At 38.7% G+C, this 16,017-nt stretch overlaps 1 protein-coding gene across 2 annotated transcripts in view; it reads right to left on the minus strand.

Annotated features, from left to right (window-relative positions):
• grip1 (glutamate receptor interacting protein 1) overlaps positions 1-2,242 on the minus strand; it is a 245,683-nt gene extending 243,441 nt beyond the window's left edge. Inside the window, exon 1 of one of the 2 annotated variants that reach the window (XM_082168518.1) lies at positions 1,902-2,242. In XM_082168518.1, coding sequence (XP_082024644.1) covers positions 1,902-1,956 — 55 coding nt within the window. In that variant the 5' untranslated portion in view covers positions 1,957-2,242. The remainder of the gene's footprint in view (positions 1-1,901) is intronic. The other variant, XM_082168526.1, reaches the window with a different exon arrangement.
• Between the last annotated feature and the right edge of the window lie 13,775 nt (positions 2,243-16,017).

Below are 16,017 nucleotides of genomic sequence, written 5' to 3' on the forward strand. Positions count from 1 at the left end.
CATCATCCACAGCTTTCCGCAATATCCCCGTTTTGTTTGAGGGGGCTCATTCGGCCCCCGCTGGTTCCCCTCAAACCCAATTACATGCCACATTGCCAGGCAGCAGGGCACCAGATCAGAATCGCCAGCATGCTGAAGATGGCACTAATGTCATGCAAAAATGTACTGTTACATGCAGATCTGCTGCGTTCAACAGCATTTTAGTCTAAAAGTGAATCCACACCATATATCAACCATATATGGACTCACAGTGGCAGTTACATGTGTGTTTTGCTGTTTGAATGCAAGTGGCATACAGTAACCTCTTCTAATAAATAAACCTAAAGCCTGAACAGACTCTATAAAAAAGCATGTAAATGCTTTTACAGAGTCTCAAGTATGCAAGGCTCATGCACAAGCAACTCTGAGGTGAAAGCATCAATGACACAATATAGAACTTGTGATTCATCAGTCCTGAGTCATGATAACAATGGCCAAGCGGTCACATTCAACACCCGAGAGAGATGTTTGTCATCTCAAATCCACAACCTCAAATACTTCCATCCACACAAGATTCTCCCAGATACTCCAAGTCTCATGACCCAGAGATTGTTATTAGTAAAGGAAAATACCATGCAGCAATCTAATCTCATATTTTTAAGAGGTTAATACTTTTACATTGTGCATGATACATAATCAAAATATGGTCATATTCCAATCTAAATCAGAATTGTGTAAGTAAACACTGACAACTGTACTGCTTTAGAGAACACAACAACGATCTACCTTTGTAGATAGTCCAAAACCCATAGCATATACTTGCAGTAAGTGATGCTCCATTCAGAGTGTGGAAAACATCATCTTTAAACAGACAAACCACGTGCAAACATATTCCACTATCCTCTGAAACGTGATCATTCAAACACGCTGCTTTTATCTGATTCATTATAAGCTCATGCTCGGTACTCTGCTTGTTTGCTATGGGCAAGTGCATCTGACTTATTCCCCTGACCATTCAGACCCGTCTCACTCGACATGCATGGCTGTGATGGATAAGATTTCATTAGGTGGGGAATAGTGAAATTCTGTCGCTGAATTCTAACGCAAAAATGACCTGGGCTGTGTTTCCCAAATGCATTGCCACCACTCGTCTCTACGATCAACTTAGCTCACGATGCTTTTGGGAAACGCAGTCCAGGGCGTGAGGAAATAGTCAGTATCGGTCGCTAACATCGCACACCTTACGTTCAGTAACAATGACCACCACAACAGCAACGCGCTGCATTTCAAACCCTACGGCTATGGAGACTTTTAAAGCGAAAGGGTAAGCCCATATGACAGACATAAAATTACAGCACTAGTAGGCTACAATCACACGATTTCATTGGTGTGTATTATGTAGGCGGTTTTCAAAATAGGAAATGAACTGTCACATAGCTACTGCATAGGCTACACATGGTTATCAGCCAAGCCAAGTGGAAGCGACAGTAATGTCATGACTGTAGGCAACATTTTTAACACGGAGTACTATGAACACCAAACATACTATCTATACTATAAATATTGGCGGTGTATTGGTAACAAAAGATGTCCAAATGCATTCTACCAAAATTAAGGAAGGAATAAAATAGGAAAGTAAACGTATACAACCTTTAAAATGTCGATTTATGCAAAGAAACCGACCGAACAAGTGCATTACTACGAAATTCCTGGCGGCGGGCGCGGTATTATATCTCAATCCAGTGATCACCAAGAAGAAAAAGTTGATACAATGTAGCGCCGAAGGTTCTAAACATTTCGCGCCAAACATCAACAGTTACAGTGTAACAAGCAAACAAACAAAACGAGAAACCATTACAATAAACAGAACGCGCCCCTGAAACAACGCTCGTGCAAAACTATTAAAGCGCTGCTTTTCATACCTCCTTCTTGGTCGGCTTGCAGGCAAGCGGGGATATTTTTCTTCCAACCCGGCATTTCGGTGGCGTCGTGTGCATTCAGGGGGTAAATCTCAGGCGCATTTCACTGACGGCACAGGCGTGCATTTCCCCGCGCCTCGTCCCTTCTATTCACTGGCAGCCGGTGTAATTGAACGCCGTGTCTTCCTCAGCCTCGTTGTGGAGCTCAGCTTGGGGGTGTGAGCAGACACACACACACACACACGAACGTGAAGGTGCCCACCACAACCCACTACAATAAAGACTTTTTTCATTTCCTACCTTCCCCAGCCCTAGAATTATCTCATTATTGTCACGTTAAAGCTTCACACTGCAGTTCTAGTAGGCTACAAACGTAAACGCCAAACACACAATACATTACTGTTCATTTGTCGCCTAATTGAAGTGTGTACGGTGTTGCTGATTGTTCTATTCCAGTGTTTCAATAAAGTGTGTGTGGTCGTATTCATATCGTAAATAGGGTGTGTTGTTGTTGTTGTTGTTGTTGTTGTTGTGGGAGTGAGGCAGTGTCAGAAAATAACTTTTGTTTTGTTTTAGAGGCAAAATTTTCCCCCTTCAAATTATTTTATAGTCATGTGGGTTTATTGATTTTCTAAACAAAAACACACAATATGTTCATTTAGGTCAAATACGTTTTCCATCTGGGCCATTTAGGCTGTTAATTATCAAATCAAATCAACAGCAAATGGATCAATGGCATTACATTTTTTGTTTATAATTTAAAAATACTTTAAAATCCATTCATTAAAAAAAGTCTTGATCTTCTGTGATGAACTTTTTTTTCTGAAAGTCCTTTTGATAAAAGAAAAACTATCATTGGAAATTATTTTCTGAAATTATTTTTAAAAAATGGGTTTTGTAAAAGCAATTTTGTTTAATATTTTACTATGGAAAAACTTTGATTTTGTTGTATTAGTTATTATTATTAATAATATTTCATTATCATTATTAACTTTTGTCTGCAAATATCACTTGTTTTGACAGGTTGATTAATGAATATATTGTGATAAATGCCAATATATATTTTACCTAGGAAAAGTAAATATTTGTTTTTAATATTTGTGTAAACTTACATGTATAAGGTTCAAGGAAAGTATTTTAGTATAGTTTTACTTGATGGTTACACCGCTTGACATTTTAGAGTCAATAAATCAAAATGTTTTTAGAAAATGCACAAAAGTTATGCTTTTAAAAGTTAGTGGATTCTAGTATCCCTCTGTAACTGCAAATGGTTCTAATTGGCTGTTAATTACAAAGCATTGTGGGTATACAGTATGTTCTCACTCACTTGCAGAAGTGTGGTACCTTTAATTGAGTGCTTTTTGATGTGCGTGTTTAGCTTAACATTGCTTTAGTGTAATTATTTCTATACCTTCTGTCAGACAGGTGAATATACCATCACCAATTAAGCATATCAGATATTCAGTAATGAACATACATGATTCGTTATAGTGACTTTATAGTGATTTTTTTCTGACTTCTGTGTGAAGTAACAAAACTAGGAATGAGATTCATTCATATCTCAGTGTTTCCAGCATTGATTTGTGATTTATTTATGATAGCTGCATTCATTTTCTACCTAATTGTTGTCCATTTGGTGCAAGCATCAGCCCACCTACATTAAATGTGCAGCAGTTTACTGTTTCAACCTTTAACTTGGAGAGTGGGTTTCAAGAGCCTAATGTGCTGAAGCTTTAATTAACCGTTTATTTCAGTAAGCTGGTAATTTAATTATATCTGCTTAGGTAACATTTTCAGTCTCATGTAGGTTTTCCATAAATGTGACTGGATTAGAGGACAAATATGCACAGTAAACAGACAAATAAATACTTCAGATTGATGATTAAAAAGCCATACTGTATAAATACGAGTAAATGATCACATCTGATCCCAAACAGTAGTAGTTCTACAACACTGGAGAAGCAAAACAGAGGAGGTGGAAAAAACAATAAATATTAGATTTGTTAAAGGATAAAATGTTTAATTCGACAGAAAAACAGTTATCAAATATGAAAAACAATTTCTGGGATATTGTGATTTTTTCAGTTCTCTTTAGGGAGCACTCCTTGTAGTTAACCCTAATTCCCTAAACAGCTGGTTGTTGTCTAAGTTGGCGGTCTCCAATACCTCCAGAATAAAGCAATATGGCACTCCATGTTTCCGCCAGCATGTACACATTCAACTAACACATAGCCACTGGGGGAAAAAAAAAAACATCTAAATGTAGGTTAGGTGACGCAGCTTCTTAGTGGGCATTGTGACACATCATCATTGGCCTACTTTCCTCAGCCTATGCTGTTTTTTTCTTCCTTACGTGTTCCCTCCCCCTCCTGCTCCCTGTCCATCCATCCACTGGGGTACCCTGGCGGCTTCGCGCGCGCTGGAGCGTACACTACGGGGCAAGGCCAGTCTGTAATGAGTCGGGTTGGGCAGAGCTCATCCTCATTCTGAGGCCTTTTTTCCGTCCTTCCATTTTGCCATCCATCCATCCATTCGTCCCTCGAGCTGCATACCGAGTAGCACATCACCCTCTGAGATGATACCGCAGACAGGAAGTGGAGTGGGGAAGGGGGGGAAGCTTAAATGCAATGTCTAATGGTTTTCACTGGTGGATGTAGAGATGAAGATGTTGAGAGGCAAGACAAAAGTTTGGATAGTACGATATTACACTTTGGAAGGATTCTACTTGGTGCAGGTGCAGGCCCAGCTGGATGTTCCTTATAGTTCCTAGTTCCAAACAGTTGATGGGCCCCATTGACTTCCAAAATACTAGGAAGTCATTGGGGCCCATCAACTGTTTGGTTACCTCCATTCTTCAAAATATCCCCTTTTGTGTTCAGCAGAAGACAGAAATATAGACAGGTTTGGAACAACTTGAGGCTGAGTAAATGATGACAGAATTTAAATTTTTTGGGTGAACTATCCCTATTGTTCAGCACCTATTTTCACTTTATATTTTCCAGTAAAGCATTTGAACAAAAATATAAGCTTTTTAGCCTATACTAAAGGTTATTGCTTGAACAAATGAGTTCCATGTGCAGCTAGCATGTCATAAACTGATGCTCTAATGTTTAGATTAATTAGTCACAGACGGTAAATCTGTTCTGTTAATAGTCACTGTAAAATGTTCTGCATAACACTAAATGTCGCTTTTTAAAGTCTTCATATGGTGGCTATATATAATGGCTGAGGCGTAGCAGTTATTTTACCCATCTTATCTCTCATTACAAACCAGATTTCTTATTGTTTAGGAAAAAATCCCCAAATTATTATTTAAGCAATAATATAACAAGATACAGTTTGTGTATTGAATCTTAGAAGTATTTGCCATTTTATATTGGAACAATAATAATGAGAAAGTCATGACTGCAAAAGGAATAGCTGTACCCTTGAGAAATCGCTTCATAATTAAACATTGTTTCTCATTCTTCAGAACTACAGTGCTGATGACACTTCTTGAATAACAATTTCCAAAAAGTTGCAAACATTTCATGGTTTTTCCATCATGGTCCAAACAACCCAACATTCACCTTCCAGGCAATTGAACTTGTCATCTACCTCGTCCATAATACACTTACACTTAACTGCAGAGGAAGACAGCAACACAATTATTGTCGCATTTTGATGGATATTCATGTGAACAAGTTTATAAAAGACTTTGATGTGATAAATCACTGAGCGATCTTGCAGAACTTTTATTTCAGCTGTGACAAAGGACAGAAACAGGAGTTGATGCATCTGCAAGTATGCATTTAAAATAAGCTTTTACCATTCAACATGTCCACTGTGGTTCTATAATTGAACAAGTTTACCGATGATTAAAAAGCTCTCTAATTATCACACAGTTGTTATAAAAAAAACAATCAGCAGGCATTAATCTTGATATCTTGTCTAAATGATATCCTCTGGCATGCTTGTTTACCGCAGTGATGGAATGCCTCAATTGAAGACGTAATCAAAAGACATGAGAGTAGCCATTACTGCTCTTAACTGTCAATGCTAATAGCAGTCATTCACCCAACTGTGATTCATGAGATGACCTCTCAGGCAGTACACAGTTATACCAAACTCTAAATACACACCCAACATGTCTTGAGCAGGATTCCCATTCAGTTTCAGCAGTGCTGAAGCTATCTGTACTGTATGTTTGTAGAGTTGAGCAGATGAAGAGAGGGAGTATAAATAAAGAATACAGGAGAGATGGATGAGGAGGTACCCAAGGGTCTGTCAAGGCAGCTAAAAATCGCAAATTCGCGTGCAGTTCTTAGAGAAGACAACAACTCCCACTGCTGCTGAGAAAGGCCAGGCTTCGCACAACACGTCGCCTGTGCACAGTGTGATTCACGGCCCTGTGGCAGCGCTTCAAGTCTCACAGGGCAGTCGAAGGCAATATGATTTCTGCTTCAATCAGAGTGCTTTAATGCCCATTACACTTCTTGTATGCACGGCCAAATAGAAATCCAGTGGCGGTGTACTTCCTCTTAGCAGCCGCTGTGGGACAGATATTGAAAAGGCAAGATGAAGGCAAGGAGAAAAAAATCAAGAGAAAGTGAAAACAACAAAAGGGATATTTGCACAATTACTCAGGGAGAAAACAAGGACATAATATTTAAAAGAACGTCGCGGTCACCGTGACTAGACAAGGCTATTTTCTTATTGTGACGGTACTTGGAGTGTTTTATTGACAGTGTTGCAGCTCCTTGAAGACATCCCTGCCTTGTGCGGCACTTCCGTCTTAGTTGGAACAAAAGCAAAGACGCTCAAGGACGTTCTCTGCCCTAACAAACAGATTAATTCATGTGCTTTCTGAAGCTCTTTCCATCAAGCTTTATTTAATGTGGGTTTTATAGCATGGACCCTTTCAAAAATCACTGAAAATCTATAAAGCTTCTAAGCAGAAGTTAATAATTGAATGACAATATTTTAGAAAGGCATTGAAATACTATCAGATTTAGTAATGAAAGTAGTTCTGTCAATAGATACATGTTCACAGGGACATCGGTACTATTTTCACTCGTGTGTGGCACTGCTGGAGTGCAGAGAACAGTCCCGATAAGACCCAGCTCTCTAGACTCTAGACCCATTCCTCAGAGACGGACGGAAAAAAATGTTTCTTTATTTGGCTTCTCCGTCTAAGGCTTGTCAAGTATCCTCGTGTTCAATGAAACAAAATGACAACTAGCAGCAACTGTGAAACTTGGAGGCACAGCAGGGTTTTGTGCTGTGTTCTGCTGTAAGGTCTAGTAAAATCCACTGCAGAGTCAGCCACTGATCCAAATGCATCATGACATCTCATGACATCATTGTGTGCTTTTGTACCTTGCAACCTTTAAAAGTTTTAAATGTGCTTTCTGTGATGACTCAAAGCAATTTCCCAAAGGCCTTAAATCCATTAATGAATGTTCCATTATGAATCATGTTTGTTAGGATGAAATCACCTGAAAATAAAGTTCTGTCATCATTTACTCACCCTTGTTTCATTCCAAGACTGTATGACTTAACTTATTTTGTGGAGCAAGACTCATGCACGGGTCTTATGATAGCTTTTTGTGAAGAACAGACCAAAATCACAGAGTCATTGAGTTGAGCATAAGAAGTGGATCAGTTAAACAAATCTGTGAACAAATCTAATTTAAAAGAACATTCATAATACTCAGGTGAGGTGTTAGACTGGCTGTCAAGATTTTCAGTTAATAAGGACTTCAATTTCTGTTTGTCACACAAACCTATTGTATGACTTAATATACTGCACAAGCGAGACTTTATTGATAGTTTTGTCATTTTGGAGCTTGAAAGCCCTGGTCCACATACACTTTCATTATTTTTTTTAAATAGTGACCAGGATGTTCAATAACTCAACATAAGTAATCATAAGAATCATAAGGTCAGAAACAGGGCTCCTTGCAATGTTTGCTTCTGTGCTGAAATTGGCAATGAAGTAAAGAGCACAAAGGCCCCAAGCATTTGAATTGCTAAACTAGGAGATCAATAAATGTACCAGTACAACCTCTGAAAGAGAGGAAACAAAGACCTGATGTTACGCAAGAACAGTGCAGCATTGTGTTAACTGAATGAGCAATTGTTGAAGAAAAAAGTCATTGTTAAGAAAGAAGAAAAACATTATGCACTTAGACTGTCTTAGTAACTGACTGTCATGCCAGGGAAGGTCTTTCATTCATGGATTATTCCATTCACTTTTGCACACTCGCCCAACGAACAACCTGATTCGAAGATGACGAACCCTGAAGTCGCTATTTTGGATTGGGGCTATTACCACTCTAGAGAGCTTCCAGACATGATGGAGGGAACATGGAGGGAGGCCATCCTACGCTGTCTGGGGAGTTCCTACCCCAATTCCACACCAGCGTCCCAGTCATCAAACCCAGATCCCAGCCAACCATCACCCCAAGGCACAGAGATGACGCCAGAGCCCACCGCAGACAGGGAGCTTCCACCTGCAGAGATGGAGGAGCCTGTGAAGATGACTATCTGTGATCTATGTATATAAGTTCCTGTGCTTTCAGTTCTCATTTATCCGGTCTTATCTATGTTATGGTTGTTTGCTTGCCTGCCTTTGTTTGGATTTAACTTGTGGATAATATTAAAGACTGTCGTGGATCTTTATATTCTTCGTCATGCGTGTTACTATAGCCAGTTCGTGACACTGACCTCAAAAAATATTCTTTGCCAATTAAAAAAAAGCCTAGTTCAGCAAATAAAGTCTTATCAAGCAAGTACACATTTCTTGTTCAATTATCAATGCAGTTATGATCTCTCTCTCTAATATATTATTTTAGATTACTCTTTATATTAAGAACACTGAAAAAACGTATCTTTTGATCTATGTAGCTTCAGATCTTTTAAATAAACTCTACCACACTTATAAGTACCTTATTAGCACTCATTTTAGAAATGACTGCTCACACAAAATCCCACAGTTCTCTCTGATATTCTTTACAGATTAATCATTTGTGGATCCTTTACATACTCTGTGAGACTTTGTGTGAGTATGTGCTTGTTTTAGCAAACAAGGGATGCAGAAAGAGCACTTTTAATAAGACACGGTTGTTACGCAAGCACTACAAACATCAATTCTCAGAAGACCACATGAATACAAAATGCATGTTTGTGTGCCTGTGACAAACAGATCCTTCTTTATATTTTAATAATAAGTTTGTTCTTTGAAATAAGTCAAATTAAAAACAACAGTACAGTTGTATATTGCTTTGTTTCTTATATTTGTTATTATGATTTTGTCTGCGTTTTTGAGCTTGTTCATCTAAGTTTTTCTGCCTCACATGCTGAATACATTTCCACTGCATTTACTTTGAACTTAAACACATATTTCCAACTCAAATAGTTGTAAGCCAACAGAGATATTGCAGAGATCAGTTTTGGAAACACTGAAGACCAAATTATGAAATAAAATATGATCACACATGGCCTGTGGTCCTTAAATTTCAATCCCAATTAAATCATTAGCTTTGGAAAATAGCTTTCTCCGAGGTAATTCCATCAACATTGAGGCTTCATTGGGTGTTTGGTTAATCAAATGTGAGTTAGATTAAGTTCTTTAATTAGCTAAATGTGTTGAGAACAAGAGTGGGTTGGCCAAGAGTGAATCTAATTAGGCAAGGCCAAAATCTCCTGGAAAGGACATGACAGCATCAAGTGATGAATTACAGAGAACATGATTTTCTACCACCTCTGTTTATTGCGTGACACTAAATTTGTGGAGGTATCTTAAATCAGGAAACATTAATTATTAAAGGAGATGTTTTGTTCGTTTCTCCATTATGCTTGGTGTTCACTACTTCCTAGCCACAGGCTTTTCTTACCAGTTAATTTGTAATAGGGCATTTTACACACTAAAGTATTACTTTAACAGTATTTCCCTTAATATAAAGCTATTTTGAAAAATGTGTATTGGGTAAAAGTGCTACACAAATACACTTAATGTAACAACACATTAGAGCTGCATTGCAGCGTTTTGGTGAAACAGACAATTTCTTAACAAATATCAAAACAGATATTGCCTTTAAATGATAAAGCAATATCATATGAGCAAGAGGACGTATATCAACACGACTGTGATTCTTCCGAGAGTGATATTCTATGGATCTGCCATTGATAGTTCAAAAGGTTTAACCAAGCTTGGAACATTACATTTTAGACACAACTTATTAGCAGGGGTTTTTTTTTGTGTGTGTGTGTGTGTGTGTGTGTGTGTGTGTGTGTGTGTGTGTGTGTGTGTGTGTGTGTGTGTGTGTGTGTGTGTGTGTGTGTGTGTGTGTGTGCTTCCAACAAAAATAGTCCCACACAAAGACCAGAATGAATTGCTTGAATAAATGATTCAATGTCTCACTTTTAAAAACTGTCACTTGCTGCCAGCTATTGGCATAACAGTGTAACTTGCAGAAAGAGTCACTGATAAACGCAACAAGTAAGCCAAAGTCCCTTTAAGGCAAGTCTTTTCACTCTGCGGCCATCTTTGAAACGCCTCTCAGGGAGCTATTTCATGTAAGTACAGCTCCTATCTCTTTGATTTGGGAAACATTCAATTATCCAAAGATGTGCACCAAGCTTACAAATTTAAATTTCATATTTGAAATCACCAATAAAATCTGTCAAAAACGGTCTCATAAAAAAATGTCAGGCTGGACCAACCAATGCGCATGTGCAGTCATAAGCGTACATCTCAGAACACTGACTGTTTTTTAAGCAGCCGGAGCATCTAAAGGCTGCACTAACAATGACTTTACTAATTGGCGATTGGCTCTTTTATTTACAAGGCGGAACTATTTCCGCCATATTGCACATTGCACTTTCTCGCATTCATAATAGCTAATATGAGTGCACTGTCTTTGTATATCTAAAGTCTCTTAGTTAGCAAAAAGTGATAGGCGAAAAAAGATAAGCAAAAAGATACAAAAAGTCCCAGTGGCTTTGGACTGTTATACCACCACTCTAGGAATACTGTTTGACTGTCAGATTCGAGAACCAGAAACAACTGTTGCATGATTGTTTTAACATAAATTCAGGAAGGCCAAGAAATCTCTGCCATTATTATTTTTAGCCTTATTTTTTTTATAGCATCGGAGGAATGAAAGTAAGTATTCGGGAGAGAAAGAGGAATAGGATACAGTGAATAGGGAATAGTACTGTTTCTTGCACACAAACACCACAGCTGGAGATTTTGAATGTGGGGAACCAAATGTAATTATTTAAGAATGAACCCTTAAAACCCCCTTAAAAATATTGGGAAGGACACATCTGACTCCATTTCTATGGTGGTTTTGTTCCATTTCTATGGTGGTTTTACTCCAGTCAAGGAACTGATACATCATATGGTAAACTTTGGTATCTAACCTCTTTTCGTGGCCTTGTTGGAATCTGTTAATCAGTGACATGTATATGTTCTCCATCAACCTAAGGTCTCTGAGCAGGTGGTGAGGTCAAAGAGGTTGCGCTGGAAGGTGCTTTATACCTTGCGTTACATTCCCTTTGGGAGCCTTTGGGCTATTCCGCTGTGATCTGTGTTTATGGCATTGATTAATCAGAGAGCATGCCAGCAATGAGGCCACACACTCACACACCTATACACTTGCACTCGCTCCTTTTGGGCAACCTCCCTTGAGGGCTCTGAGTTTCTCACTGTGAATCAGGAGGCAGAGAGACAGAAGCCCTATAGAGATCACCGGTGAAAAAGAGCTAGATCGGACATTGTGATAGACAGACTCAAGGAGGATGATGGGGGAGTGCAGAGACACTGTGTCTAAGAATAGATGACCTTGTATACATGCCCTTAGCATTTCATTTAGCTGCTGTTGACCAATCAGAAATTGAGAGGCTTGACAAATACGTGGTGATGGGTCAAACACTGAGCTAACGCCATGCCAACGTCTGTATTGGCCTTGTACATGCTGTCGGAATGTGCATTTTAGGTTAGTGCCGTATATCAGTTTGATTAAAGCTGCTGAAACATTGACACCAATCATGGTAGTAATTCCAATGTGGATATAAAATACTTTGACTAAGCAGCTGTCGGAAGCAACATGGTTGCAGAAAGCAGAGTTTGAGGCTGGGTTTAATTTTACTTGAAACTGTGGAGGAAATTGTGAAGACAAATACTTCTGATGAGTCCATATAGCACAGCATGAATCGTCTCTCTCTCTTGCTGTCTCTCTTTATGTCTATCTGTCTGAAGCCAGCCTCAGTAAACAGTCTGACACAAGTAAAATGGGCAATATTTTGGATGTTATACGTTATCTCTTTATCCCAGTTTAAAGGAACTGTTCAACAGAAAAAAACTAAACAAAAAACATCTTAAATTTCAGTTTCTTCCTCAATGTGGAATTACACCCTTTACATTTAATAAAATATAGTAAGGGATGATGAAATGAGCCATGTTGCTATTTCACACAGTTTGAAATAGTGAAGATGAAACAGAAGATAATGTATGTATAGGAGCCTGTAGCAATGAAGTGCTCTCCAGAGACTCCTTGAGCAAATTACATCTTTGCTATTGCCATGTATTCACGACTGACATCCAATCTGGCCCATGAATTCCAGAGTTTTGTTTTTTTTATGAATCTTTTACTTGAGCAGCCATTTATTTTGAGTGTTAGACCAGGACAATAAATGTAATTTTAATGTTAAGTGCAACAAGGGGTGGCCCTTGCTTGAGTATAACACAATTACTTCAATTCAATAAGTCATTAATGGTCCATACATAGATTGCAGCAGTTTCAAAACAAGAGGTCATTTGCGATTTTCAGATTGTGTGTAAAGCAGAAAATTGGGGCGAAAGTTTGAGAAAGCAAAAGGGGAGAGAGTATATGCTGTAGGACAATATACTGGCTGACTTTTTAATACTGAAAATCAGAGGAAAGGACAATTACAACTTGATAATCGATTACAGCTCCCCTGGGTTCATTGTAAACAGAAGGTGCATCATTAAACTCCATTTATGCCTATTCGCCCTTGCCATTCAGCTCCAAAGGGCCATTGCTGTCTGTGTAATTCAATGATTTTTGAGCCTCAAATTGGAATTAACCCAATTTTAAGGGCATATTTTATCTAAGCTTCATTTTTATTCAAAACCACACACAATCAAAATGTCAGTTTTGGTGGCTTTTTATGTTAGCTTTGATGATATGTATTTGAAAATGCATAACTAGCAAATACATACATTTCTATCATGACAACTCTGAATATTTTAGCATGGTAATGGATATGACAATGTTATAGATCTACTACACTGCTGCTGAATTGCTGCTGCTGTTGATTATTGCTGTTGATGTAGATTATTGCTGCTGCAGAGCAAGTACAGGAACTTGCTACTGCCAATGCATACGCTACTGTTAGTATGTCAGACATACTGCTGTTGCACAGATGGCCAATATCAATTACCCATAGCAGATCTATACAGGTGGAGCTGGGGAAGGTGGAGGGTTTTAGACAAACTCTGAAAGTGGTGCAAGCTGCTTTAGTGAATGGTAACCAGCCATTTAAATGTTGAGCAGCAAGCTCATTGACTGCAGATGCGAAATGAACCAATCAGCTTGCGCAGAGTAGTTAACACTGTAAATATCATCAGCTGTGTTAAGGACCCATCAGCCTGCGCCATCTAGAGTTTCATGACAGAACTAGGCATTTAAAATGTACAGTTTATCATTTTCTGAGAATTCAGGTGAAAATTACTGATGACTCCACTCCACTAGTCTCATACTATCAATATAGTGAATATAATGGTGGCTGTGCTTAATCTAGTGAGTTGTCTTGCCACCTATGGCTTGTTTCCACCGAGCGGTACGGTACGCAATTATTTCTGTTTCGATTGTCAGAACTTGTGGATGGTATCAAAATCCTTACCGTACCACTTTTTTGGGACTCTTCCGTTGGGGAGTAACGGTAGTGCGGTGCCTAAAGGGTTGAGCTAGACTCACTGCAGAACTTTGATTGGTTGACAGAGAATCGTCACTTGCGCATGCTACAAGGGGGACCAACAACAATGACGTCGATCGCTACTTTCTGAAATACACCACGCCTATCAAGTTAGGATACTGTTGGCAGTGGAAACGCAAGTCAGATCAGGGTTTAACGTCCCGAATCGTACTGTACTGTATTGAACCCATTGGTGGAAACGAGCCACTAGTGCCTAGGCATCTCTCTTCACAGACAGCATCGACAGAGTGGATAGTCCCAACTTCCTGTTTCAACAGAAAATACATCAACACAGAACTCTGTGCTTGTCAAAGGATTTTATGTGGTCTTTAGCATGCATGAAAAAGTCACATTTTCATCAACCTATTTGCTTTATGTAATCCATTTTATGCCACAATAGAAACTTACACAGGCTTGGAAATGAGGCCACAATGGTCTTTTCTTCCCCTTGCCCCTGTTTTGCTTGGAGCATCTGAGCGTTAATGCCTACAGAAGGATGCATGCCATTATGGGACAGCTACGGGCATGCTTTTTCTGCTTCCATCACACATCAATGCCTCCATGAGGTAACATAATTGGAACATCATTTTCTGAAAAAGCCTGGGTTAATCTTAGCATCAGGATTTTTTTTTCAGTGGAAGTAGATGTTTCTCCACAATGACAAGAGGTCTCTCTCTATCATTTCAGTTCAATGTCTTTCCAAAACACACATACGCATGCTCATACTCCCACTCTCATGACACCTACTGGAGCCTTGTCCCACTGCAACAGAGATCAATCAAATGTCAGTTTGAATTCTGCTTATGCTCCAAAAATCGTATCATTCTTGAAAAAAACGAACATCAAATTTGACATCTGGCGGGTTTCTCACAGAATTCAGTTTTCTGCATAGTAATTATGTATCACTGGCATGTTTAAAATCTCAATCTATTGTGCTATTTAAAATAAATGAAAAAGAAACCCATTTAATAAGTCTTGAATGAAATAGCTTTATTTCACCTCTCATGTTTGCTTTGGCACGCAGACACACACTTGCTATCTTTTTATTTCCTTTCTATGGCTTTGCCACCTGGTGTCCATCCAAGAGCCATTTTCCACACAGCTGTTGCGGGTATTCTGAGAAATCATAACTGATATCATGGTAAATTGATTTGGAGTTGTGCTTCAAAATAAAATTACAGATTGACAAGCATGAAATCAAAGGCAAATATTTATAAAATTAGCTTTATTCAGTGGAAACCTATTTTAAGTTTTATTTACATCATTACATTTACATTACACACAATGGCCATTTCTACTGTTTTTATCTTCAGTTAATCTATGATGCATATGTGTATATGGAGGCGCAAGGATGTACACTGCATGACCACACTCTGCACCGCCAACAGTGCAATGATTGTAATCCTAATTATATTTGACCTCCTGTCTCCTACTGAGTCAAAAACAATGTGCAGTGCATCTAACCATTCCATATTTGATCTCAAAGACAAATTAGAAAAGACAATGCTATGCAATATGGCATGCAGATTTTAAGACTGTGAGAGTGGGTCAGACCATGCTGGAAGGCAGTCCTCTGCAAAAATGTAAAATAATACATAAAACGCATTACAGAAAATATATTTGTATGACATTCAGCCCCTTATCCACTCTATGTATAATAAAATATGAATGTATATGCTAGAAAGTATAATAAAGTGGAAAGAAAAACACAGCATGGGGATAGGACTAAATGATGATCTATTCAATCTATTCCTCCCTGTATTTCACAGTCATACTAAGAGCATTTCAGAGGAGAAGATGAGGGAAATGTGCTGAATTCCTCTCTGGGAACAGGGTAGGCGTTGAACAGAGATTTTGAATGAGGACACGCTGAAGGCCAGGATGAATGTAATAGGGCTCACCACATAACAGTTGGCCCAGAAGTCAAACTAGTCTTAGGGAGTACTCTGTAAAGGGTAATTGCTAGTTCTTCTTTCCCCTCTCTCTCTCACTTTCATGCACCAGGTCATTTCAGTGATTAAAATGAAATAATAGACACCCATTTATGAGTTCCAGACAATATATAATTTGCCAGTTCCTAGTCATCAAGCGACCTTGATGCGATCCACCTCTCATTAGTGATCCAAATAGTCAG

This window comes from Leuciscus leuciscus, assembly GCF_965113295.1.
Source record: "Leuciscus leuciscus genome assembly, chromosome: 4".
Classification (NCBI taxonomy): Eukaryota; Metazoa; Chordata; class Actinopteri; order Cypriniformes; family Leuciscidae; genus Leuciscus; species Leuciscus leuciscus.